Source organism: Melospiza melodia, chromosome 6 (genome assembly GCF_035770615.1).
Source record: "Melospiza melodia melodia isolate bMelMel2 chromosome 6, bMelMel2.pri, whole genome shotgun sequence".
Lineage (NCBI taxonomy): Eukaryota > Metazoa > Chordata > Aves > Passeriformes > Passerellidae > Melospiza > Melospiza melodia.
Window position 1 is genome coordinate 15609859 of NC_086199.1, and position 27568 is coordinate 15637426.

General features: G+C 43.9%; 2 protein-coding genes across 3 annotated transcripts in view; one reads left to right on the forward strand and one right to left on the reverse strand.

Moving 5' to 3' along the window:
* Positions 1-18443, forward strand: part of ASB2 (ankyrin repeat and SOCS box containing 2) — a 32321-nt gene extending 13878 nt beyond the window's left edge. For both annotated transcript variants that reach the window (XM_063160059.1, XM_063160060.1), the window contains 6 exons: positions 401-556; positions 2497-2742; positions 4961-5132; positions 9735-10296; positions 14009-14162; positions 14904-18443. In XM_063160059.1, coding sequence (XP_063016129.1) covers positions 401-556; positions 2497-2742; positions 4961-5132; positions 9735-10296; positions 14009-14162; positions 14904-15040 — 1427 coding nt within the window. In that variant the 3' untranslated portion in view covers positions 15041-18443. The remainder of the gene's footprint in view (positions 1-400; positions 557-2496; positions 2743-4960; positions 5133-9734; positions 10297-14008; positions 14163-14903) is intronic.
* A 2830-nt stretch (positions 18444-21273) lies between these two features.
* Positions 21274-23026, reverse strand: FAM181A (family with sequence similarity 181 member A). Its single transcript, XM_063160061.1, has 2 exons — positions 22857-23026; positions 21274-22340 (listed from the first exon to the last, which is right to left on the reverse strand). The coding sequence occupies exon 2, from the start codon at positions 22267-22269 to the stop codon at positions 21400-21402; it is 870 nt and encodes a 289-aa protein (XP_063016131.1). The 5' UTR covers positions 22270-22340; positions 22857-23026; the 3' UTR covers positions 21274-21399.
* Between the last annotated feature and the right edge of the window lie 4542 nt (positions 23027-27568).

Genomic DNA, 27568 nt, shown 5'->3' on the forward strand with positions numbered 1-27568 from the left:
GTATATTAATGTACATTATATATATATATTAGTATATATATATATATATATATATATATATATATATATATAAAATAGTATATATATATGTATATATATGTATATAATAGTATATATATATGTATAATGTATATATTGTACTATATACATTAGTATATTCCTATATATTAGGAATATATATATATTATATATTAGGATTTATATATATTATATATATTAGGATTTTTAAATATATATATTATATATATTCTTATATATTCCTAATATTAGTATAACACACTGCTTATGGAAATGAATAAACAGTAAAAACTGAAACTCTCAAGGATTTGGAAGGGTGGTGGTGCTGCAGATCCTCTGCCCTACATGCCACAGTGACTCTGGGCTCCCCGTTCCTCCCCAGCGTACCCAGGCACCATCGACCAGCGCACCCTCAATGAGGAGACAGCTCTGTACCTGGCCACCAGCCGGGGCAACCTGGACTGCCTGCTCACCCTGCTGCAGGCTGGGGCTGAGCCCGACATCTCCAACAAGGCCAGAGAAACGCCGCTCTACAAAGGTGAGGAGCTGCTCTCACAGGGGTGCTGAGCTCTGCTGGCACCACCAAGGCACAACTGCAGCATCTCTTGTGATGAGGTGCTGAAAGTCACGGATGAGCTCTTGTTTTCTGCTTCCCTGTGGTAGTCCTCTATCTACTGTGCCTGACCTGCCATGCCATGGCCTTTTATCTCATCCTGTCATGTAGACAGAAATAGCAGCTGTCCTGCAGGCTGTGATGGGGTGTTGAGAGTGAGGGACATTCTCAGTGGGGCCCTAAGCACAGCAATCTCCCAAACTTACAGCAAGCTGGCCAGTGAAGGGCTATGTATGCTGTGCTGAACAGTAGGACCTAAACAGCTGTTAGATGTACAAGAGATGGGCCACGTGGGGAGGATTCCACACACAGTAACTGTAGACATGCCGTGATTCATATACTGTGGGGGTCAGGCCAGGCTGTGTGCTATAGGAGACTCATAAAATTATAAACAATTCAGTGAGGCAGATAAAGTATTTAACACAGACATATTACTTTGCTGCTGGTCGGCGAGAACGCTTTCTTCTTTTAGCAGACTAGCAATATGTCCATGATATCACAAACACTCAGAGAAGACCTCTCACACCTTCATGTCTAATCTCCTTTGCTCCTGCCATGAAAGTTTTTAGCGCTCTAAAACATTAAGACATATATTACAGGTTAAAACAGCAATCTTGCCTCCCACTTTGGATGCCTAGCATTACAGCTGCTTTTAAAATGCTTTTGTTTTAAAATACTGGCTTTTAGTTGACATGAGAAAGGCTGTTCAGCTGTGCATTAAAGACACAGTAATGGTTGTAGTAGTAGCAGTAGTAGTAGTGCTCATAGTAATAATAATCACAACAAAAATTATTTCAAAACACCCTTTAGCCATGGGGTTACTAAGAATGGGGTAGCCTTGATGCAATCTCTTCTACACTATCCTAAAACAACAACAACAAAAATGAGTTAAAAAGACTGTCATAACGAAATAGTCATCTTATCATATGTGAGCAAGTTAAACTCTGCAGATCTATGGATAGAAAATTACAGAAATGTCTAATTACATAGTTGCTTTCAGTATATGAGTGACGCCTGTTTATGGGGGAGAACACTATGGAGCTGTTGCTAAGAAGAATCATAACTAAAAGGTGGGATCTCTTTCTCTTGTGAGAAAAAACCACTATTATTTCAAGGAAAAAACTGATTGCTATGAAATGTGCTTCTCCTATGTACATTTTACAACAGTTGCTAACTGGGGTTTTCCATGTAGCTACTCATCCTATGTACCTTTAGGTTGCAGTCCTGCCATTAAGGTGCAAGGGAGGCCCCAAGATTTGGGATTCAAAAAGCTATGGGCAATTGGTAGAATAAAAATCAACAAAATTATATTAATTATTAGGAAACTATATTTAGCTCAGGAGGATTGTGAACTATAAATTGAGAAAGTGCTCTTGACTCACACAACTGTTGGTTTGAACTTTTTATATTTTCTTGTCTACATAGAGCTTTATCTGCAGTCCATGGCAGTAAGATAGAGTCAGTTTGCACAGAATTTGGAAAGAAAGTGTTCGGGTCACGTGATTTCTCTAACATATTTGTTCTTCATAAATTACTTCTTGCACCTTATCACCTCACTGTGTCACTGTGGTTTCTTGTTGGTACAAAGGTGCTGGGCCAGATTCCCCCAGTACCAGACTTGACACAAGCCCTGCACAGGACCCTTAGCCAGGTCCAGCTGAAGACTGGCTTCAGTGTCACATCCTTTCTGAGCCTCAGACAATGCCACTTGGCAGCAGCCTTTGCTTTCATGTAGACCTAAATGGATCTTTAGTCTTACTACGGCCTACTTGTATGATCGTGCCTGGGGCTGCATGAAACAGATACACAACACCCAGAATATTTTCAAAAGCCTGTTCTAGTGTCTTCCCTTTTGTTTAAACCAGCTTGTGAGCGCAAGAATGCAGAGGCTGCAAGACTGCTGGTGCAGTACAATGCAGATACCAACCATCGCTGCAATCGGGGATGGACCGCGCTCCATGAGGCCGTCTCCCGAAACGACCTGGAGATCATGGACATCCTTGTGAAAGGGGGTGCCAAGATTGAGTCAGCAAATGCCTATGGGATCACTTCCTTATTTGTGGCAGCTGAGAGTGGGCAGTTGGAAGCTTTGAGATACCTTGCAAGATGTGGTGAGTACAGCTTACACACATCTATTAATTTAATTTTTAATAATTCAGAGTTTCCCAGTAATTCTCCCTGGCTCAGTTTTTCTGTCTCTGGAGGCCAGGCCTAGCCTGCAGAGGGCCTAAGAGCCTTCTGCTCCTGATGGTGAAACTGGGTAGGGTCTTCACAGAGCGTGGTCTAGACACATGTGCTTCTTCAGCATTCATTCACGGTCACCTACTTTGAGAAGTCATATGGTGCTGTCTGACTGCATTTCCTAACAGCCTTCTAAACCCATACTGCTGCACACATGTAGCCCAAAATCCAGTCAGTCATAAAAGGCAGCTGCAGGTGGTAATAGATGGCAGAAGTTGAACTTCAGCCAACCTCACGAACATGTGCAGTGATGGGCAAGGTTAGCTGTCCTCACAATGTATCCTCTGAAAATTGATAAAGTACTGCTGTAGAGTTTATGGGTTTATATCAAATAGAAGGAGACTCACTCTCCCCATGTGTAAATGTTCAAATATATAAACAGAGTGAATTTGAATCTAATTTACACTAAATCTTTTACTGCTCCAGTCGTGTAAAACAGCTTTACAATAAGCACAATACACTTCACTACTATTCTGAGGCATATTTTCTTCAATGTAGGTAAAACTTGGGTCCCGCACTTGCAAAACAAGAGTTTACCAGTAATGTAGATAAGAAAATGTTTTGAAAAAATTAGTATGATTAAGAAGGATATGAGAGTTGGGAAACCAAAAATGTGTTCTGCTGCCCAGCTAGTCTTGTCAGAGAGTTTTGTATGACCAGTTAGTCAATCATGATGCCTATGACTTAAGAAACTAAGCCAGAATGTGATTTGTGTTTCAAATTAGATAGATATTAAGATTTCCTTAAAGTTCAATTTTGAGAAAAATACTCAAGAAAAAATCCCATGAAACTTTTTTTCAAGCTCTTCAAGCCCTGAAAATCTCTTCTGAGCATCCCAGGAATGATATCATTCATTGTTTATGATGAACAATTTTCATCATAAAAAGGGTTTATTTCTCATTAGGAACGAAGTCCTGTGTTATGTTTTGTCACTGTCATTCTCCTGTTGTTTCCAGCTACAACATCTTCAAAGGGCCAAACACAACACAGATGTTTCAGCTTAGGGTGAGAGCCCAGGGAAATGTTGCCATTGGCAGGGAGTTTTCATGATCAAACAGAACACTGATCAGTTTCTTTTTTGGAGTTTAGGAGCAAAACTCCAGTGAACTGTCATTCCCATTTAGGATTCACATTGAGCAGCCTTCCTGAAAACACCATGGTACAGTATATGACAGGCAAAATCCAGGCCTAAGGGCCTTAAATATCTACAGCAGAAAAAGCTAAATTCCATATTGTTTATGGCAAAAAAGTATTGTCTTGGTTTATACTTGCATGTTATTTATTAAGCAAAGTACACATTAGAGCTCAAGAAAGAAATTACCAAATAGTCTAGTAGTTTGTTGGTAATATTTCTCTTTTTTTGTACTAAAACTTACCATTTGAAGCCCTCATGAGGTGAAGAGATATGGCCTAGGTGCTGAGTTTTGAAATACAATATTCATTGATTAAGGCATTCCCAAATAAAATCTTAGAATTGTTGATCAACACCGTGCAGATGTTATTTTATAGAGTATTATTTTAGCCTGGATACATAATAAAATTAAAAAGAAGTATAAATACCATAAATCTGTGTAATACTTACAGTATGACTATATAGAGTATAAATGGTAAATATAAATAAATATGCAGCATAAATAGATATCCATAGAATTTTGGAGAGCACCTATTGAGATAATCTAATCCAAACTCCTGCTCAGGAATAGTATATATACATAGTGTAAACATATGAATATTAATGGAATTGCTGTGTTTGAAGGAAAGGCCATGCCATATAAAGAACAGCCCAATTTATTTTTTTTTTTAATCTTTGAGCTGAATGGAGCCTGGATTCATGACTGGGACCTAATAGTTGCCATCCATGATAAACCGTTCCTCATAAAATTCCCCTCATATTACAAACCAATGTAAATCTATGATAAAAAGGTATATAACTGATATGACTGTGCCACCTGTGATATGATCGTGTTCACATCCCCATCCAGCACATTTCATAGCTCCAGTGTTATGGAAATAGAAGTGTTCATTCAAAGTATGTTCCTCCCATCTCACTTTAACCTTTTGGTGCTAAAAGGGTTTCTTCTTTCCTAGGTGCTGATATAAACACACAAGCCAGTGATAACGCCTCTGCTCTTTATGAAGCCTGCAAAAATGGACATGTGTCCATTGTGGAGTTTCTTTTGTCCCAAGGAGCAGATGCCAACAAAGCCAATAAGGATGGCCTGTTACCTCTTCACATAGCAGCCAAAAAAGGGATTTGCGAGTAAGTTTTAGTTCATTTCATGGTTTCATCTTTTAGACAGGAATCCAAAGTCCTTATAAAAAGGAGAATGGAATGTCCCAGAACCAATTCTGAGCAATGTGAGCAAGGCAGGTACCAGCTGAGAAGTGGGCTTTCTGCTTGCAGAGCCCAGGCTGGAGAGTGTGTTTGGAGGTTGGGATGGGATGGGGTGAATGTGGGGTGAAAGACTCCTTTAATTTTACTAAGACATCATCTAGTACAGCTAAATAATATCATGTATCTTGGAAGTGGATTATACTGAAGTCCTCAAAATATTCCTAAAATACAATAGAAAAAATATTGGTGGGGAGTGTTAGTCCTTAATAGCATTTGCAGCATGGTTTGCAATAATTTTCCTACATAGGCCCATTGTGATTCTTCTGCAGAAGCAGAAGATGCTGGATTCTTCTCTGGTGTGTTCAGGTTTTAATAACAATAATTCAGTTGCTGACAGCAGGAAGTGGTTAAGTGAATCTCTAGGGCATTAGTGAGATTGTCACTAGAATATGGTGTCCAGTTCAGATAGCCTTCCTTTCAGAAACCTTTCAGGAAATTGTAAAGGCTTCAGAAAAGAAGGACAAGAATTTCTCTTGGTCTGGAAAATATATTTTATTAGTGAATGATCAAATAACTCTTATTTGTAACAGACAAATTCATAAAAAGACCCACTGCTTTCTTTCTGAAATTAAATGTGTTTGGGACAGAGCTGAGCATATTTTTTAAACAGGGAGACAAGTAACTGGTGGAAAAAACAGCAGAAATCAAGTAGAACTACCAGTCCTCTGAAACAGAGATTTTTCTAGGAAAGTAATAAACTATATCCTATGATAAAGAATATCAATTTAGAAGATGCTGTCTGGGGATGGGATGTTGCACTGTCATGTAAGTAGTAACTTGGGACATTGCAGCCTGCTTCTGAGCCTGAACTCCAAAGCATTTACTTCTGATCCAAGAGCAAGTTTTAGTTCCTGCTTTTAATCCCTCATTGCTGGAAGAGTAAGTGACCCACAGCTAAGTTTTTATTGCAGTAACAGATCCCTTTGGTGACTGTAGAGGATCTTCTGACTATCACAGTTTCTACCAAAATATTTCTACAACACTACACCTTCCCAAAATGCTTTTCAATCCAGAATTTAGATTTGTTTTGCAATGCCAATTAAGTTTCTCAAACCACTTTGATAGACCTGAGGATATTAATATTGGTTGGAGTAGGCCTGGTTCCTTGTGCAAGCTGTGTATTCTAGAGGGCAGCTCAGTGTCAACTTATGTAACAGGTTTATACACTTACATCCATGTACATGAATACACTGCACTGACTAACACATGCATGATTTAAAATTTTCTCCAGGGTTTGACTTATAGTCATTTTCATGTGTGAGAGTCAGAACTCAGCTTCAGTTTTTCACTTTCTAAAAAGTTTATCTGAAAGTACAGAAAGTTGATCTGAATTATATAGAGTATGGGCCAGCTCTCTTTCCCTCCCCTCAGCAGTCTCACACTCTGACCTGAAAAATTGACATGGAAACTCCACAACTTGAGTTCACCCTGGGTTATGGAAGGAAGGGCCTGATTCAGGGCTCATATCAATTATTCCCAACAACCAGCAGCATAAATGAATTTAGTTCAAACCAGAATTTAGTTCAAACTCTGCAGTCCTTCACTTGTAAAAGACTGAGCACAAATTTTGTGCATAACTGTTGCAAACTAAGTAGAAAAGAAAGACAAAAGAAAAATATATTCTCTTATAAATATTTATCTAAATGACAAAACTTTAGCCTGTTTGGCTGATCATTCTTAATTCCTCTGGTATTCAGTAAAATAACACCCTTCATGGTGACCTCTGTATTCCTGCAGATTTAGTACGTAATTCTGCAGGAATTCCACACTTCAACTTTTTGCCAGAGCACGAAGGCTCCCTACCATCAAAAAGCCAAGAATGTGGTCCCAGGGCTCAACTGTCAACTCTTGTTGCTTGGTGTTTGTTTATTTTAAATGACACCTTGTCAATATTGACCTGAAATTCATAAGGGTCATCTCATAAGCTGCAAGCAGTCATTTAACTCTTTCCCCCTTAGAACTGAGGAGTTGAAAAGGGAAGACTTCATGAAGCGTGGGCAGATTTATTAAGTAAATACAAGTCAGTAAACTCTTGGCATGCTCTCACTAAGGATGCTCTGCCTCCTCCTCCATATAACCTCTAACAAATAGAAAACACAGAAGCAGGTGTCAGGGATTAGGGAAATCTTGGCACTATTTCAAAACTGTACATGAAGCTCATCCCTGTGACAGACATGGATGTGGTCTGACTTGGCTGGCCTTGGCTGCCTTCACTTGACTTGCATTGTCCCTCTAGAGAAACATGAAATGTTCCACAGGCACCTTATTACTGAACTGACCCACTTTGGGGGGTGAGAAAGAGACGCAGGTTCAAGCTATACAATTAAACTGGCAACAATTTGATGCTTCCTGCTTGTCACACCAAAATAAATGTGGGCTGCAGGGACTGTACTGAGCTCTAGGACACTGCAGCATTTGGATGCAGAGCCTCAGTGTGGCACCCGTGCAGTGACGTTCAGGTTCCCCTTGCAGACAGAAATGATCCAGTGCCTCTTTAACTCAGATGCGAAGAGCTGGCTGAAGCACATATGCTGGAGGGAAAGAACAAAACAGACCCTTAAATCTTCAAAACATTTGATCATGGGATGAGTAATGCTGGTACTTGGCGTAGTGTCCTCACAGTGCTCTGTGCCCTTTTTGTTATTGGGCTCTTGCAGAACATTTGCTGAGGGTGGGAAGTTGCCAGCTCACCAGCACCCAAACCTCCAGCTCCCTGGCAAGTGTCACAGTGCTGGAAAATTAGTGTGACTGCTTGGAGAAAGAAAATAAGTGCTTAGTTTCCCAAGATATTTACATAATTTAAAAGCCTTTTTGTTTAAAAATGAGATGTAGAAGTAACTTGGAGACATCAACAGTACATCATGTAAATAGGAACATAATCCTGTAAAATTACATCTTCAACCCTTATTTCAGCTCCTGGGAGCGTTGGAGGCTCAGTGTTTCACAGGATCACAAGATCATCACAGACAAACGTTTTACTGGCTTAGTTCATTATGTAAATATATGTTTGAGGGCCCAGTGTTGGGACCAGCTATTGCAGTCAAGCTGAAGATATTCAGCATTTTAAAGGAGACACACTACATGCTAGGAAAGTGAGCTTTGCATGTTTGTCTGTCACCAGCACTGATGACTGCTAGGTAGAGTAGTCTGCATGGGAGGAATGGAGGTGGAGAAGGTGAGCTTGGCTTCCCAGCTCACACAAGTTCCTATTTAAGATATCCCCCTCTACACAGGTATTACAAAGGGAGTGTGGGCAACTCCTGACACAGCAGGCAGACTCAGGTTGGATGATCCCTAGGGTCTTTCTAAAAGTAAGTTTCCTTGAGGTGACTTGTCTATTTCTACAGAATCAACCTAGGACCTTGGCTATATTACCCAGCTTTATAAGCAGGAAATGAAGGTTTAATCCATATGGTTGGTCATGCAGCTCCATTGACACCTGTGCAGACATAAAAATGATCATGGGTTTGTGACTGCAGGGCTCCTGTGCATCATATATTTGAAATTCGTATTAAATATTAGAGCAGCTTGATTTATGTTGGTGTGTTTAGGGCCACATCACACTTTCCAACAGCAATGCCTCATTACTGGGGTTTAGGACTTGGCTACACATGTTTTCTCCCTCAGCTGAAACATGGAAACCAGACTGGAAAATATTTTTACTTCTTTTTCTCCCTTTTACTAATTGTCTTTTTGGCTCCCTGTGGTCTGGGATGGACATTGATAGCCCCATGAACTTGCCATAGCCAAAAGCTGCACTGTGAAGGCCTAAAGGATAAGTACTAATTCAGGGTAATAACTGAACTGTAAAATCTAATAGGGAAGGCCTGGGAACCAAATCTGTAGTTTATCCTAGCTCAGTCCTCCAGACATGGGGTTTCACCTCCTGTCTGGTGTCCAGCCTGTCTGGTTACTGTGGCTGTGACCCACAAGACCTGCCAGCACTTTGTGTTGGCACCCTTCTCTGCTGAGCAGTAAAGCAAAACCTGAGAAGGGGAGATACATTCTCTCTGCTGGCACCTCAGGCTGGAGATTGTGCACCTTTTCCTCCAGTGCTACCCACAGCATGGTGATGAAGGTGCAGAATATCTGGTAGCTCCTGGCTGGTTGTCTGTCATTTGGGCTGTGGAACCTAAGAGAAGTTACAACAGGGTGGGTGAGTGCCAGCATGTCATCTCTTCCATTGTAACTGCCCCTGTAGCTGCCATTACATCACAGAAACTGGGTGATAATCTCAAAAAAATGTGTTCCTCCATGAAAGGGAAAGGTCAAACAACCCATATTTTTGGCAAGGTCGGTGCACAGGGAGTTGCCGACAGGTTTGAGGTTTGCAGTCTGGCTTCTATGAGTTGCTCCTGTGCCTGAGTTAGCAGGCTCTGCCCTGGGGGTACAATCATGAATAAAGCTTGCTGCAAGCTTGTAGATGCCCTGGAGCTCACTGCTGCTCACTGAGTCTCCTCCTGGCAGGATTGTGTCCATGCTGATCCCTGTGACCAGCCGCACCCGTGTCAAGCGCAGCGGCATCAGCCCCCTGCACTTGGCGGCCGAGCGCAACAACGACGACATCCTGGAGGAGCTGATTGAAGCTGGCTACGAGGTCAACACCGCCCTCTCTGATGAACGCTCCTGCCTCTACGAGGACAGACGCACCACCCCGCTTTATTTTGCTGTTTTTAACAACAACATCTACGCCACAGAGCTGCTGCTGCAAGCTGGAGCCAACCCCAATGTTGACCTCATTAACCCATTACTCATCTCCATCCGCCACGGCTGCCTGAAGACCATGAAACTGCTTCTCGACCATGGGGCGAACATTGATGCCTATATATCAAGTCATCCCACCACCTTTCCAGCTACCATCATGTTTTCAATGAAGTACCTTTCTGTGCTGAAGTACCTCCTGGATCTGGGCTGTGACGCAGGTTCCTGTTTTGAGTGTCAGTACGGAAATGGCCCACACCCTGCATTAAATTACAGAAGGGAAAGACTGAATGATCCTCAGGTGACCAGGGAGCCAGCTGTAGTACAGGTAAGCACTGCCCAGTCTACCTGCAGGACTTCTAAGGACATCTCCTACCAGTGGGTTCTGACAACATTAGTGTATTTTTTCTTCCAACCTTTTTGTGAGAGAAAATGCCACAATACCTACTTTATTTACAGAAAGAAAGGCTCGATATGAGCCAGCAAACATTCCAAGTTTGTGTCCAGTGACTGCAGGAAGGTAGGGAACAGCCACTGTGGCCATAGCTTGAATTTACAGTGAATTGTAGCCATCCTGACAGTCTTACCGACAGTTCTACAATGCTCTTTTCCTCTGGACCTGAGGTGCCAAAAGTGAGGCATATTTTCTTCACAAACATATGGATGATAGCATATGGGAGGTAGAAACCTTCTTTTTCAACTTGCCCTGTAGGATTTGTTTTGTCTGATACAGAATGTTAGCTACTGGTTACATGGAAACAGTCTAGTGCTTCACTCTGTGAGGGTAAACCAGTGAATGTGAACAACTGCAATTTCTGAGTCTACTGGAAAAGCAGTCACTGAGAGAGAGCATAAATTATTACATTAGCTATGTGACTGAGTTATATTTGAAGATTTCACTAGAGATTAAGAGATTTAGGTCCATGATTTCATCTTTTCAAAGCCACACTTCTTCTAAAGCCACAGGCTTTAGATATCTACATTTTGTACATGTATCTTTGCAGTCCTTTCTAAAATGCAGCTGGACTTATCTTCCATTGGTCTGGAATGGGACTCTCAATCCCTTAAGGGGCTTTGCAGAATTTAATATTATACTTTTTTTCTGATTTCCATATCTCCTCTCCTTCCAATGTATCTCAAAACCTAATACTACACTCAAAATTTGCTGTCTTTCAACATGCTACACAAAAATGAAATCTCAACATGGCAGTTTTTCTATTTTGCACAAAATTGAGGATGAAATCAATCAGCTTCTATCTAGTGTAAGTGCAGCTTTGAGGGATTCAGCAGAATCCCAAAGGTATTGTTACCAATGTATGTTCTTTTGTGGTGGAAAGAATAAAGGAAAACATTAAATGGTCCTAGAAAATCTTGACCTTTTTATCAGTCCTGTCTTCCAAAAGACTTTACTCTCAGATAACATATCTGGGAGAAAAAAACAACCAAAAAGAAAATCTTATAGAGAGAATTAGGAGTCCATCACAATATTCGCTTCTCCTAAAGAGGGCTTTACCCTCAAGAGTCTTTTGTCACAACAAAATTCCTCCAGTATACCATATTTTTTGTCAAAGAAAATTTATAAAATACATCATCTCTAGTTCTTGATCTGTGATATTGTAGCACACTGAGTGAACAGAGAGATGGAATTCCAAGACAAGTAGACAGGGTTTGTCTACTTGTAGCCCTCTATGGTACGCTAGCCGCTCAAAACCAGTTCCTTCTGGATCTCACCCGAAATTATTGCCTAAGAAAATATTAGGTCACTCACAAAGAGTCATTGCCTCAAAGGTCACATCATATGAGGCAGAGATAGAAAAAACTGTATAAAAATTTATGTGTCTAGAGAGAAAGCAGTGAGGAGATATGTACACAGAAAAAAAAAAGTAATCCCTTCCCTCTAATATTGTTTTTTATTTGCTTTTACTGCTAGGATTTTGGCTAATAAAAGTGAGGCTTCTGTGGTAGCTTCATGATATGTAGTTATGATATGATTTATATTCTGAAATGTGGAGGATCTTATGAAACTACAGCCTTCTCCATACAAAGGATGTTCTTCTATTTTCTTGTGTAAGATTATGTAAGGATAGTAAATCTTAATTATTAGTCTTTATAAAGGCCATGAAGTACTGCAACTGGGTTTGGAAAATGCACAAATATAAATCATAAGTGACGCTACTAAATGAAGGTGTCCTGGGGAAAGTGAGCCCAGAAGGATGAGTGGTTGCTGATCCCGGGAAGGAGGGCACGGGCGGCAGTATCGCACAGCCACGAGAGGGCATTCGGGTGTCAGCCGAGAGCGCAGCCCCAGAGCCGCCTGCTCCGAGCAATCCCGCTGCCTGGTGCTGCAGTTTTGCATTATTTGTCTTTATTTTGCCACGCTCATTTTCCTGCAGTGTGTTTTGAAACGTGCTCATTCCACAAGATGTTTTTGTAAGCCGAGCTTGTGAACAGAGAAAAAGGCAGGCAGGGTGTCTGGTGGAGACAAGAAGAGAGCAAGTAAGATCCAGTGTTTTATGGCCCTACATGTGTCTTCATTTCCACTCTCCTAAAGCAGTCACTGCAAGGAGGTGTTGTGCAGGTGCCCGGTCTGTGTCTCACACGGTAACTGCATGGCAGTGACACAAACACTGCAGTGACAGCCAGACATACAAAACTGCACTCCCTATAAGCAGCCCGGGTTGGGAACTGTGGGCTGTCCACTGCCATCCTTCTGACACTACTGTCTCTAGTTGTCCTGGGAAACTTTACATGGTGATGTTTGGTGAAAAATAAGAGTCAGAAGAGTAGTGAACACCTCTGTGAATGCTCTCACCTTGAACAAAATAACCTTATTTTCTGCAGCTCTATTTTACTAGGTGAGCTAATAGAATTTTACTTCTGAATAAGAGTATCCACACAAGAGTTTAATGGCTTTGAGTTAGGACTCATGCATGAAAAACCAAATTTCATCTAGTTAAAGGAATTTAAACTGAGAGAGCTTTAAGCCGGTGCATTTTCTTTCCTGTTTGGTGTGGGCTTTGAAGGTGTTTGCAGACAGGCTGAGTGACTAAGTTGATGGATGGTGCTTCAGCCACCAGCATTCAATAGGGTTCAGCCCTGTGCCTGAGTTCTTATGCACACAGCATGATTTAATTCATGTTAAACTTCCTGACTGCTTGCATGCAGATGATGTCCACAGATATCTTCACCATATGCAGAGCCCTAAGAGAGACAGATGAAACTGACTGGTATAATATACATATTTAGATTAAAGTGGGCAGATTTTTTTAAAATGAGATTGCTTAAAGTCAGGCTCTTAAATCCGTTCTCCAGTATTTCCTTAAGAAACTCTCCATGCAATGAATTTCAGTACTCTTCACCTTACACTGGAGACAATAGAAAATTGGCATGATCCAGGACTGAGTAAGGAAGGCACCATCTATTAGGCATGTCATGGCCCTGTGGTGTGAACTACCCCAGGATAGTTCTCACATGAATGAGTAAAATGGCCAGGGATTCATCTGTGCAGAGATTTCTCCACATTTGTTTCTCATAAGATGGTCCCCTAAAGCTGCAGATACTAGCAGGTTCACAGGAAGCAGGAGGTGCTGCATTCCTCTGAATCTCCCTCTTTCCCCAGGATTCCATTTTACCCCCCAGAGCCCCACCCAAGAGGGGAAAGGACCCAGCATGCTATGTCACAGGGCCCTAGATTGCATGGACCTTCCAGCAGCCCCTGACTAGCTAGGGGCAAAGTTCCTCTGCCCTTGCATTTCTGTGGAAGTAGGATCTTAGGACTTGCATACAATTCGGCATTATTGCATGCTCCAGAGCTAGGACTTTGCCAGGGATTTGTGTCATCCTGTGTTTGCAAAGACAGGGTTCTGCCCTCAGGTGGAAAAGAACAGGCTTTAGTTGAAGTTTTCTGAAGGGAAACTGGTGATTGCCCTCACAGCTGGTAGGAGGAGGGTACCATCAAAGCTATCAGGGCTATTGCAATTGCTGTTTCCACAAATGCTTTTATGTCCCACTGATGGCAGTCCATCTGTTTTTCCTTGAAGTTTTGTGAAATGGTGTCTACTCCAGAGATAAGTCGCTGGGCTGGGCCGATCATCGATGTTCTTCTGGATTATGTGGGAAATGTGCAGCTCTGTTCCCGGCTCAAGGAACATATTGACAGCTATGAGGACTGGGCTGTCATTAAAGAAAAAGCAGGTATGGTCTCCCAGAAGAGAATCCAGCACAAATAGTCCCACTGTTGGATTCAAAACCTCGGTCACCATCTCCTCTTAGTATTCATCCCATAAACTTGAAATCTTTGAAAGGATTTCCCTTCTGTGACTGACCAGGTATGAGTGTCAGAAATTTCTGGCGTGTCACTGGCCCTGTGGTGTGAAATGCACACCAGCCATGGATCTGACCCACTGGGAATGAGCACAGCAGTGCAGAAAGGCCCATCTGGATGTAGCTGGGGTCCAGTCAGATCAGGACAGGTGGGCAGCACAGCCATCTCCACAGCAGCCTAGCGGGCACCAATGTCCTTTAAAGACTTTATTAATATTCCACTCTCCTAATATCTTTTCCCTCAGGAAAAAGTCTTTCATAGATATTTTCAGAATCAGTTTTTTGGCACCAAGCAAAATTTGGTACCTATTGCATTTATTTTCATTGGGAAGGCTAAACACTTTGAAGTAGCTTTTTAAAATCCCCCTAGAAAGCCCATTGCTATGGCTGAGATGGGTACAGCACCCCATCCCCCAGGCCCACACCCTTCCCCATGTCATGCCTCAGTACACATGTTCTGCCACCAGACATATTATCCCTTCATTACAGAAAAAACCCTTTTTTCATTCTTCCTTCTCCCATTTTCCTCCTGACACTCCCCTGCCCAAGCTGAGCTCAAGTCCCTCAAGTTAAAACCTGTTCTGCTCACGTTTCTGACCCGCTGTCTTTCAGAACCCCCACGACCTCTTTCCCACCTTTGCCGTATCAAGGTCCGGAGCCTGGTTGGAAGGAACCGCATCAAACTCCTGGACACGCTGCCCCTCCCAGACAGACTGATCCGCTATCTACAGCACGACTACTCGCAGTGACCCCAGCACACTGCAGGTGCAGCAGCTTCCCAGCATGGCACCCAGCCTCACCACTGTGGCACAGGTGCACAGCAGGGAGGAATTGCTGCTGGCTTGGTCGAGCACCCTCCCGTGACTAATCTAAGAGAAATGCGCTTTTGAAGCAGGAGTGAGAAGAAAACGAGGGGACAGCTAACATAGGAGACTGCTGTTAGGTTTTTCAAGAGAAAACACATACAATTCACCTCAGACCTTAGTCTGCAAAGAAGAAGGAATGAAAGCCAATACTGACAAATGAGTAGTGCTGAAGCAAGTATCAATGAGGAACTCAAAAGTGTCCTGAAGCTGTGGTGAAGTTTAGCATCCTTGCCGTTGTCACAATTCAGAACTTGTCAAGAATCAACATGTTTGGGAAAGCAATCACATTGCCTTCACTGACTGCGATTTTTATTGTAGTTTCTATTCTATTGTTTGGATTTTTGCTAAGTGTGTTGGTTGCTAATTCTCTGATATTTTGACACCACCTTGCTAACACCTTTACTTCTTTTTTTTTACCCTTCTTATTAAGTACTTGATTTATGAACCTTCAATCTCAGAACTCTTTAATAGACTAAAATCCAGAAATGCTGAATCCTTTAAAAGTCAAGGAAAGGTTTATTTAAGGAGGATGGAAGAATTATATTTGCACATAGTGAACACAGTTCATTCTGTAATATATTTGCAATAGTAAGTAAGTGAAATTTTGCTTGAGAGAATTTCCTAGACTAGGAATTTGAAAGCAACCCTTAGCTCTTTCAGGTTTTTTTGGTGTAAATTAGAAGTAGCTGCACTGTAAACAGTAGGTTTATGCTTTCATGAAGCCAGTGTCAGAACAGAACAAAGCCCTAGAGGAACAGGAACAGAGAGTGATGTGAAGGAGAGACGCAACACTGCTGAACCAACTTATTCTCTTCCTCCCCCAGATCTTATCTCTGTAAAACCCAGGTTTCCAACCTCCTTGGACCTCTGTGGCTGTAACAATACCATGACTGAAAGTAAGAGAAATTATTTGAAAATTATGGAATTCAAACTGCAAAATTTATGAAATGAATACCCAGAATTAGCTTTCTAAATCCTTATTCAGATGCCTAAACAATGGCAAGTTGCTTGCACCAGGTGTTGTCCACTTAAACCAGGGGAATCATATACATATCAGATATTACTGAGGCAGAATAAAAACTCTCAGAATTTAGCCCTGAATTTTTTGACTTTGGAAGTTTGAAGGATCTTTTAGCTTCCTTTGACACTGATGAAAGTTATTATCTCAGCTTCTTTGAAAATTAGGTCACCTATTTACAGCTCAGATCCACAACTGATTTATGGCAGCTTAACAAGTCACCATCTATCTGCTGAACCACTATAATTGTCCGTGAAATTCTTTTATTGAAGTTTTTAACAAGTCACATTCCCTCACAGCTGGGGAGGCCAAGGAGCCCATGAACAGTTACTGGCAGAGACTACAGATCCCTTGACAGGTGCGACTTGGTGAACTGCTTTGATGAGTGCTTTATTCTTCACTAGGCACCTAAGAAAGAATGGAAGAAACTAAATTTGGAACTACATCTTTGCAGATCTTATGCTAGAAGCACACTCCTTACCTTAGGTGACAGAGGAGCTGTGCACCATGGCCTGCTTGGAGTCCCCACCAGAGACCTTACAGATCTGGTTTTGTTTGTGGGTCTGCATACCGTCCACGGGATATGACAGAACTCTAAGTAGGGAAAATACATTGCACTGAGTTTTATTTGTGTGGAGTTTTATACCTTAACACAGGACTAAAGTGTGTTGCACAAATACAAGTAATACAATCTGTCTGGGCACACAGACTGCGATGACTTTGCATGACATGTCATCACTTGTGGGACAGGATGAGAGGAGAAAAAGCATTGGTTACAGGATTGCTTACTCTGTCCATTGCTGTCCCCTCTAAAAATGCAAACATTGAAAAACCAAGAGAGTTTCAATTCACACTGAACACTGCTCTTGTAAAGCTTTGGAAAGTCAGGTGAGATTCCTCCACTGGTGAAATTTCATCCAGTAATTTCCTTTACTGCCAGTTTAAGATCTACTCCCTTGTCTCCTGCAGGGTGAACAGGGAATTGGTTAGAAATACATTGGGTAGAGAGAAAAGGAACTAGAAATTGCTGTATCAGTTCTGCCAGTGAAGGCCCTGTATTGGTAAGCAGTACCTGGAGAAATAGGAAATCACTGTGGAGTTCATGCATCTCTCACTTTCTGGGTCTGTGCAACAAAGGTCTGGGTCTTACATTGATATAAATCAGAAGTCCTTGAAATAGAGTAAGTATTAAAAAGCAGAGTTGTAGAGGGTGATGGATACAGACAGAGCTTGGTGGAAACCACTTCAGAGTTTGGTGAGCAGTGACAGCCCTGAAGACCCTGGCAGGCAGAAGGGCTCACAATCACCAAGTACTTGTATAACTCCAGAAGTGGAATTTCATAAGCATCCCAAACTGGGAAATTTCCTCATAGCCAACATTTTTGTATCCACAAAAGTCTGGCAAGTAGCAATTTCTTTTTACGTCCTTGGAGAAGCTGAAACTGGGTTTGAACGGGATAAATATGGAAAGCCCATTTCTTCTTTCAACCAAGAGACCTTAGTTTCTATTGGGAGACCCATGTCCTGATTGCTGTCAAAGATCTGTCCTGAGCAGGAGTCACTGAGCCAGAGAGCACTGGTCTGATGGGAACATAACACCTGTGGGAAGGATAAGTGCATGCTGTGCACAGAAACTGAGGTGAGAAGAGTCTATCTGTTAGAGGGGGAGTCTGGTAATTACAATGTTATTAAGTTCTTTCTGCTTTATCTTTAAAGCAAACCTTCACACACTCAGTTTACATTTATTTGCACTGAAATGGAGCCTGCTACCTCTCCACTCCAGTCACTGACATACTATTTTGTGCACAATACTGAATCTGCACAAATTCAATGTGCCTTTAATGTATCAATTTACATTTACTGTGAAAAGAAAAATACTCCAAAACCCAGGCAAGCCAGGCTTTGTAAGCAGATCAGTAATTCTAGTGCAAGGTAAAGTGGCTTGTTTCACTGAGTGTGATAGTTAGACTCCTTCAGAGATGATGACTTTATGTGAAATGTTCTAGGAATATTTCATGACCAGGTTACTGTACCTTTTTTTTTTACTGCAACATGTGCAATTCACTTGATGTTCTTGTGCACTTTTTTGATTTTTTAGTTTTATTTTGTATGAAAGTTTTTTCATTTACTTTCCCCTTCCCATTATTTATAAAAGCTATTTTGTTTTTAAAAGTTTAAATCCGCACTGTTCTAGTAAATAGCAGCTCTCAAATGTTATGCTTCCATCTTTCAAACAATGTATGAATAAACAAGTAGATTCTTAAGGACTATCAGCTGTCCTGAATAGCAACATCAACCATCGACCAGCCAAACACAAAAATACCCAGAAAAATTGTGAATCAATCCAAGCTTGAATAATTAATAATTCCATTGTTAATCTCAGGGATGAGAGAACAGTAAGTATTGCTAGAGAGGAGAACAGAGTTGCTATTATTTGCAAACCTTTTGGAAAGTCTCACACATCCCCATTCAGGGATTTTGAATATACTTAACAATTGTCTTCTGTTCATTTGTGTTTTACTTCACTGCTGCTCCAGTTCAAAGCCCCAGCAAGGGCCACTGCCTGCTTTGGGCTGGGGGGGGAGGTTCCATATCACAAAGGATTTTGAAAAAGTAACATTAGTTCAAATCTAAAAGTGTAGGAGCATAAATATTTGAGTCAGAGGTCATTTAGAATGGTCTGTTTCAATCCTTCATCATAACTTTAAAACACACTTTTCTACTACATGGATAATGTGGAGCAATGTACATTCAAATAAAAAGGAGTTTTAAAAAAATTTTTAAAAAAAGAAAGCTAGGAATTCAATATTCAAAATATAGGAACTTGGTTTTAACTCTCTTCTCTCCTCTGGATTTCTTCAGAAATAAAATTTATACAGAGGCTATCCACTTTGCCAAGTATTTTAATTTTTACTAAACTCCTTATTCTGGTGCGATCCACAGCACTTCCCTAATGAGCTCAAGGAGGAACACTGAAGCACAGCAACTTCTGCAATACCAGTAGTTCATTCCATGACCTGGTCTGGCCACCCAGATGGAAATCCAGACCAATGCCAAGGAGGCTGCTCTGTATTGATAGTACTGAAACAGAGTTCAGCATCTGGCTGCATCTGGATTATGGCAGCAACACAGAGCTACTGATGTGAGAAAAGCCCCCCATTTCCATGTAACAAAATCCCTTACCTACAGGACTGTAAATGAAAAGCTGTTGTTCTCCCTCCTTTAACTTCAATGGCTCTGGCATCTGTTACACTCCTTTTGGAGAGGGACAGAGTTTCCTCATGGATTTTTCCCCAAAAAGGGAGAGGCATCTAAGTATGTTCCAATCTTTACTTCTGGATCAAGAGCTAACCTGAAGTCTTTGACCCCTAGACTGGCTCTTTAGCTCCTCACACCTTGCATTTAGTTGCAGGTATGTGCTACCAAAGACATTTCCTGCTCTCTCTCCTGCAGTCCATACTGGCTTGATACATAAATGAAGTGCCATAGTGGGGAGAAAGCAATGAAAGCCATCTCTATTTCTACTGTTTTCCTGCACCACAAACACATTACAGACATTGTTTCAATGAAAGTGAACATTGATGATATAGGTGAGGTTTAAGGAAAGAGTAAACCACTTTTAACCTGGGAGTAGAATCATAGAATATTTTAAGTTGGAAGAGACCCACAAGGATCATCAAGTGCAACTCTTAAGTGAATGGCTCATCGAGGGATCAAATCCACAACCTTGGCATTATTAGTACCAGGCTCTAACCAACTGAGCTAATCCCAGTGGTAGTTCATATCCTAATAAAAGTTGCAACCTAGTTATATAATACCAAGGCCATTAGAAGATACAAAATGATACTCTACAATTGCTTCAGATTATAATTTTTTGATTACTGCAATGCAGTCAAATGAAGCATTTTCTGGTTTTCCCCTTGTAGAGATGCCAGGAGTCATGGAGAGCTATGCTAGTCACAGACCAAACCAAACAAGGCCACTTTTTATTGAGTCCTGGGAGAAGTTCCCATTAGCTTCAGCAACAGCAGATTCAGGCCCTGGGAGATCATGGGTGTCAATTCTTTGGTCTTTTTTTGTCCCAAAATCCAGTATAACCAAATAGACACATACACCTGCAGTGTTAAACCTCTCATATCTCATTTCTGTGTCTTAGTACCACTTTCTCCATGGGTTTAAGAGAAACTTAACTTAAAAACACTTCCTAATAAATTCTCCAATGCCAATTTGTTTAAAAAAATAGGACAATGCTAGGCAAAACATTTACAGCCAGGTCTTGTGAAAATATCTTAAAATCAGGGGGAAAAAAGATATCTCTCCGCCAGAAATTAAGGCAGTCTATTCTTTACTTTTTTCTTCCATCACACCTAATGATTTTGTGTTAAACTAATAAGATTCCTCATTTATTCTGTTGATGCAGAGCAATTCCTGATGTGGAAATTCATCCCGCTTTCATTTCACCAGCTTAGCACTAGCTAATTACTTAGTAATTAGCTAAGATTTACTTATGGGGAAATTACTTCTGATTTGTATAAATCTGAACAGGCAGAGATTTCAGCCCTCGTATCTCCCCACCAGTTGCAAGTCAAAGCAAGACTGCATTTGCAGAATAACCGAACTAAAATTACCTTCTTTCTTCCCTTATTTTTATCTTTTAATTCTGTCAGTATTTACATACAACAAGAGCTTGAATCAATCACAAGTGGTTTTTATATCAAATACCACCCTTCCAGTCTCTTGCATGCAAAGCGAAATGACCTGAATATCTTGACTTCTCTGGAATTACTTGAAAAGACAAAAACTCTTTGAATGCATTTAATTCATTCCATTTCACTGCTGCTGCCGCAGGGCAGCTCCAGAAAGATGTTCCCACGTGGAGGAGGTCTCCTAGGTGTTAGAAGCACGGCTAGGAATGGGCCGCAGCCCCGCTCGCCGCGGCTCAGACAATGCCCATCCATTAAAGAGACCGGGTCATGCTCCGTGCCACCGGCTTGGCCAGGTTTATTCCCGATTCACCCCCGTGTACGGAGAGGAGAGTGCAGCCCAAGCACCTTCCCAGCAGTTCCTAATTCCCTGCGGCCCGCCCACGAGGCACAGGGTGCGATGGCCGGCCTCCTTCCCCTGCGGCTCGGCGCTGCCAGCAGCTCATGCCCGGAGGCAGGCCGTGCGTTCCGAACCCCCCTCGGGAGCTGTCGTGTTCGGCATGACTCCGACTCCCGCCCCGCTAAAGGTAGCCAAAAACATTGAAGATGGGAGGGGGGATGGCGGGCTTGGTGGGGATGGGTTTCAGAACCATGGGCCTGTAGAGTTTCTGCCTCGGGCCATCGGCCTCCTTGCAGAAGGGCGGCACCTCTGCCGGCAGCGTGGCCGAGCTCTTCCTCCACAGCCCCAGCCCCGGGAAGGGCGACGGGGGCAGCGCTCCCGGGGGCTGGTACACGCCTGGCCCGGGGCAGGGGAAGGGGCAGCAGGTCCAAGCACCCACTCGGCCCGAGAGGGCCCCGGCGGGGTCCTTGTCCCCGGCATGTGGCGCAGTGTCAGGGGGACTCTCCGGGCCAGCAGCGTCTGGGCTCCGTTTGCTTTTCTTCCCCTCATAGGGAGGAGGGTCTCTGGGGGCTTGCAGCCCCTCAGGGCTGGCAGCAAAGGCTCTGGCCGTCAGGCTCTGGGCCGGCCGTGGCTCTTCCCAGAAGGAGGCGGGGAGCTGTCGCTTCCTCATGGGCACCTGGTCGGGTCGGGCAGCCTCGGGTTTTTGTTCCTGCAAAACCCGTTCCCCGGTGATGCCCTCCTCTGCCTCGGCTGTCTGCATCACCTTGTCGGCGGCAGCCCCGCCGTGCGGGCTGGGCTCAGGTGCCTCGGGCAGGGGGCCGCGGGCCCGGTCCTCTGCCCCCCTGCGCCAGCCGCACTCAGGGGCTTTGCTGGGGTGACACCGTGGGATCCGTGAGTACTTCTGAGAAAACCGCTTGAGCTGCTTTTGCAAATACTTTCTGTGGTCAACTGATCGGCGACAAGGAGCCGATTTATCCAGAGCCGCTTTGATGTCGCTCGAAGCCAGGTTAACGAAGTTCAGTAGAGTTTTTACCTCGCTGTCCGATGCCATCTCACTGAATGCACCGCGCAGAGTTTCCCATGAAAAGTTTATAATCCTTCTTCAGACAAACCACGGCAAACCTGCAAAGCATGACAGGCAGACTTTTGAGCAACAAGCTTTGGTTCAAACAGCACTGAGCAAACGGACGGAGGACATGTCAAACTTCTCAGCCTCACAAACAAGTTGTCGGTCAGCGCGCTGCCATGCAGGGGAGCTGCCGTGGGAGCGGACGCGTGCCCGCAGCCCATGGCCCCGCACGGCTGCCCCGGCACATCCCGCACGGGAAGCGGCCCATAGGGACAGCACGGCTGCCCTGCACATCCCGCACGGGAAGCGGCCCATAGGGACAGCACACCCCGCACGGGGAGCGGCCCATACGGACAGCACACCCCGCACAGGGAGCGGCTCACACGGACAGCACGGCTGCCCCGGCACATACCGCACGGGGAGCGGCTCACACGGACAGCACGGCTGCCCTGCGCACACCGCACGGGGAGCGGCTCACACGGACAGCGGCTCAGCGCCTAATCTCGTTAGGGAGCGCTGAGCTGGACAGAGCCGCGGTGGCCGCCCTGTAAGCGAGCACGGACACTCACCCGGCGAGCGACAGATGCTTTTCTCACCGGTGTTGGCGGCAGCGTCGCTGCAGAGGAGAGAGAGGGAGAGAGAGAGAGAGCCCCTTCCCCGCTAATCTCGTTAGGCAGGTTACACACCGCCAACCTCGGCGGAGGCAGCCGGGGCCCGCCAGTGTTTGGATGTAGTTTAGCAAGCACTTGAGCAAGCTGAATGAATATCGACTCCAGCGAGTTCGGGGCTCTCCCAGGCCAATCAGAAGCCACTTTGCCAAATACAAAGCATCCCAATCAGGCATCAGCCTCCCCTCCTTGCATTCTTTGCCATCACAAATTGTCTCCATGGGGACAGCCACAGAAAGACAGCTAATAAATACAATCATTTCCCCATGATTTCTACCATTCTCCCTATCCCCTTCACCCCGATGAAAACCTTTCATTTTAAAGTTACACAATCCAAAGCAAAAATGCTGAAGATCAGTTAGGAAAGTTTAGACACCCTTTTCTCTGCATTCTCGAAAGCTGTCTGTGGGCTGATACTAAACATGCTTCATTGGCACAGGACAATATAATACGGGGGACTGGACTAGCCTACTTTTAACTGTTCCCCATCGGAGCATTTTTTTTTAAGGGGAGGATGATGTCAGAAAAAGGTAGGAAAGAAACAAATCTCTAAAGAGATGTGCAGATATCCATGGAAAGGGAGCTTGAGCGCTCAAGAATCTTGTCTTTATGTTTGCCCCCTCAATTGAGTTACACAAAAGCTGAATTACCCATTCAAACTACCCGAACAAAAGGATGGAGTTGGATAGTACTCTTGCATCTGTAGTCAAACAGTTAGAGACTTAAATCGAGTCGTCATGATGGAGAAAGAGTTAGACAAAGCCCATAGAATTGCCATCAGCAAACATTTTCCTGTGTCATATTAGTGGGTCTCCATGACTCCCCCTGGCCTGGGGACAATAGCACAAGTTTGCACACTCGACTACTGTCACCCTGCCAACGCTGGCAAGGAGCAGAAACAGGACAATCCTTTAAGGGGAAAGCATGCCCGCTGCAGGGAAGGTAAGAAGAGAGGGAAGAAAAGGCGTGTGAAATGCTAATTGAACTGCTTCCTTTACTGATCCAGAGTTATGCGAGCCCTCTGCCTTCTCGAAGGCTTGTCCCTAAGGGGTGACAATTACTTAAAAGCACAGTAAAACCTAGAGCTGGAGGAAAAGGAGAGCAGAAGAGCTGCCCTTGCTGTGCACTGATGACACAGAGCTGGCAGCAGCCTGTATGCCAGCCAGCACCCGCTGCCTCCCACAGCTGAAGAAGCTTTGCTCCTGCTCTCCAGTCCCCAGTACCCCAGAGATGGGAAGACTGGATAGGGGCACAGCACCTGTGCACCCATCATCAGGGAGATACTGCCAGCTCTGAACCAAACACAGATGTGTGCTGAGGAAAGCAAGGACTGAAGTCCAAGACATTTTGCAAGTAAAATCTGTTTTACTGTTATGAAGTATCAAAGGCCTGAGCACTGAGGGATGAAAACAGCCACATTTTACATTTATTTTACTGACTGTTATTTTATTTTATTTCTATTTATCCAATTTTCATCGCAGGAAGGCAAGATCCAGACTATGCCATTATATGAAAGTCTGGGCAGAGGCCTCAGGGATGACTCTTCATGATCCCTGTGTTGGTGCACTCATCCCACTCACACCTTTTCTCTCAGTCTGGCCTGAGCCATATGTGGTGGTGCCCAGGCTGAGGTGTTTCTGGTCTAGGGAGACCCTGGGTCAGCGACAGAATGTGCTGCAGAGCTGTTGGCACCATGGCTGTAGCACAGTGGCTGATTTGCTGCTTGCAGGTGTGCCTCTCTCCTCCTAGTGTCTGTGTGGCCTGCACAGACATTTCTGTGCAGTTGAGGCTGCAGGGAGAGGTTTTGTTCAGCTCATTCAAAGAGATGCATACCAAGGGGTCGTGTCTCTCTTTGCAGGAATAAACTGACTCCTGTGCTTGAGGTTTCAAACCCAGCCTGGGACACCACATTTCATGGGGCAGTCTCCCACTAGAGATACTTGGTTTCCCAAGGGAAAAAGGGAGAGAGATAGATAAGTGACAGGTGCCTGGGAGACAAAGATTATGTCAGGATGTTAATGAACTATGTCCTTAGAGGCCTGGGAAACTCAGGCCATCCAATCACGGGGGCTCCAGAACCCAGGCTGTGCTCTGGGCCTGAGGGCTAGTGGGTTGGTTGGACTGAGGAGGGTGGATGTGACTTGCCTGCTTACTGGGGGATAACAGACCTGCACACCTCCAGCACACTCACTGCAGGAGCCCTTTCTGAGCTCCTGTGCTACAGCCATGCCCATCTTCTCCCAGGAGGATGCTCGTGCAGGATGTGGCTCCTTGGGCAGCACATGGCAGGGGTGGAGGAGCTCCCCACGCCTAGCTATGCTCTCTGCTTTGCCATCCCATTCCCCTGCAGCTGGTAACAGTGGGGTGCCAGAGGGGAATGAACCAGCAAGCAGGATTTGAAAACCAGAGCAACCTACCCTTTCAAGGTCAGACTCAGGTTGAGCTGCACAGGGTTTTCTCTAAGAGGCCACCGGAGCCCTTTTGTTCCTCGCTGCTCTCGCCATGTTCATCCCAATGTACATGTGAAAGGAACAATTAACAATAGGGCACTCCTCTATGAGGATCCAATGCACTTTGAAGTGTCCACCAAGCAAAGGCTCAAGAATGATACATCATTTTCCACTGTGAACATGTCAAACTAGTACAGCAATTGAAAAAATGTCTCCACATGCCTTCCCAGCATGCAGACAGGGACCAGCTGGAGAGCTACTTCATATCCGACATGTCACCTCCTGACAGCTGTCTTCTTGGGAATTTTTGGTATGTAAAGTTTTCTAACTCCTTTTTTTAAGTAAAGCACAAGAATAAATAAATTCACTTGAAAATTGCAGCCAGGCCTTTTCTAAAATGAAGCATTTCCTTTGAGACTAAATGAAGAAAAGAGGAAAGAAGATTTTCTTGCACAAATATATCCACAAACTTTTTTTTTTTTTAATTGGGTCACTAATTGTAAGCATTGTCAACTTTTAGTCACTGCTACACCAAAATCTCACAAAGTTTTTTTTTCCAGGCTGAGGGGCCCATTTAGCAAAGGTATTCCAGCATCAGTTTATCCTGAGCCATGTGAGCACACCCACTAACCAAAATGCACACCATTAGCTGGGGCAGAGATCCCTCCCCATCAGTGCCACAAGCATTTCAAATAGCAGGAACACCTAAATCATGCTGGGAAAGCAAAAGGCAGCTCAGTGAACGACTGAGCAGTACAGAGGGGATGCAGAGGAAGAGAGAAGAAAAATAAATTCCCATTGTTTTATAAATTTTTTAAACTATTTTTCCCCAATTGGGTGACAGTACTGTTACTCCTTGTTAAGCCTAATGGATGTGGACTTTGAAGCAAAGAAAAATGGGGCTCCAACTGTTTTGAAATGTTAGAAAGTTAGCTGGAACATCTCAGATGTGCCACATGTGAATTGTTCCTTTTCTTTGTCCAGTCAACTATGGGCAGTTAAAAGCAAAGATAATTTAGTTGCATGATCTGTTTTCACTCGCCTGCTGCCTCCTAAGTCTCTGCTTTGTCTTCACACTTGAAAAGGAGAGCCAAGAACCTGAGGGGAGGTGGTGATGATTCATGGTGAAACCAGAAGTACTGGCCTGGAGAGGAGTAATATTGGGATGGAGGAAGACCACTAAACCTCTTCCTTTGGAATCCTGATTTTAGATTGCATGTTGACAGTGACTGAAGTGGAAAGACATTAATGATGCACTGATGGCATAAAAATGGAAGATGTTATTTAACATCACACTGCAATAATTGGGTGACCTTAAAGGTGAATGCAATGGGAGAGGAAAGGATTGCAGTAACTCTGAGCCACACAGCTCAGGAACTGATAGCAGGAATTTCTGTCATGAGGAAAAATGTCATTGTCTGTAAATGAGAAGGGAAATCAGGTCATAGGATAAAAATGAATTTTCCTTCATCTAGTCTGACCTTCAGAGTGTGTGGAGGGGAGAGGGATGAGGGAGAAAGGTGGTGTGGTGCTGATGGCACTCAGGAGCTCACACTGGCTAAGAGCCTGGCCCCAGCCTGGGATGGAAGCTTGTCCATTGCAGGACCTGCAGGCTCATTTGAAAGTGATGTCTGACAGTGTGTGACTGCAGAGGGGTGCAGCCAAAGGCCTTACCATTCCTTCCTGCACCCAGCACACAGGCGCTGCAGACAGCAGCAGGGACATCTCTCCCTGGCACTGACACTCACACAGCCTGGTGCTGCCCCAGAGCTGAGTCCTCTAAGCTCAGGGAAAAAGAATATGGGATTTCTTCCCATTCTTGTGCTATCCACTTGCTCCCTTTCCTCACCCTCCACACCTGCTTGTTGAAACTAACACCTCTGCTCCCGAGAGAACAGCAGCCTGGCACTCCAGCAGATGAAGCTTTGACTCTTTCCCCACCGTCCTTTTTTTTTTCCCCTCTTGACAGTCTGCTTTGACCTGAGTGACATCCTCTCTTTGCTTTCAGTCCCTGATTTTCTGCACTTGGGGACAGACTTTGAGCGGGCAGTAAGTGTTGAGGCCGTGCAGACAGCACGGGGGGGCTGCTCTGCCCCAGAGCCTGCCATTCAGGCAGATGGTGGAGGGGGCTGATGTGAATAGCTCCTGTCAGTCTCACAGAGA

Bases quoted from the DNA above. Each gene is read 5' to 3' on its own strand.
- FAM181A (XM_063160061.1), bottom strand. From the start codon at position 22,269: ATGGCATCGGACAGCGAGGTAAAAACTCTACTGAACTTCGTTAACCTG.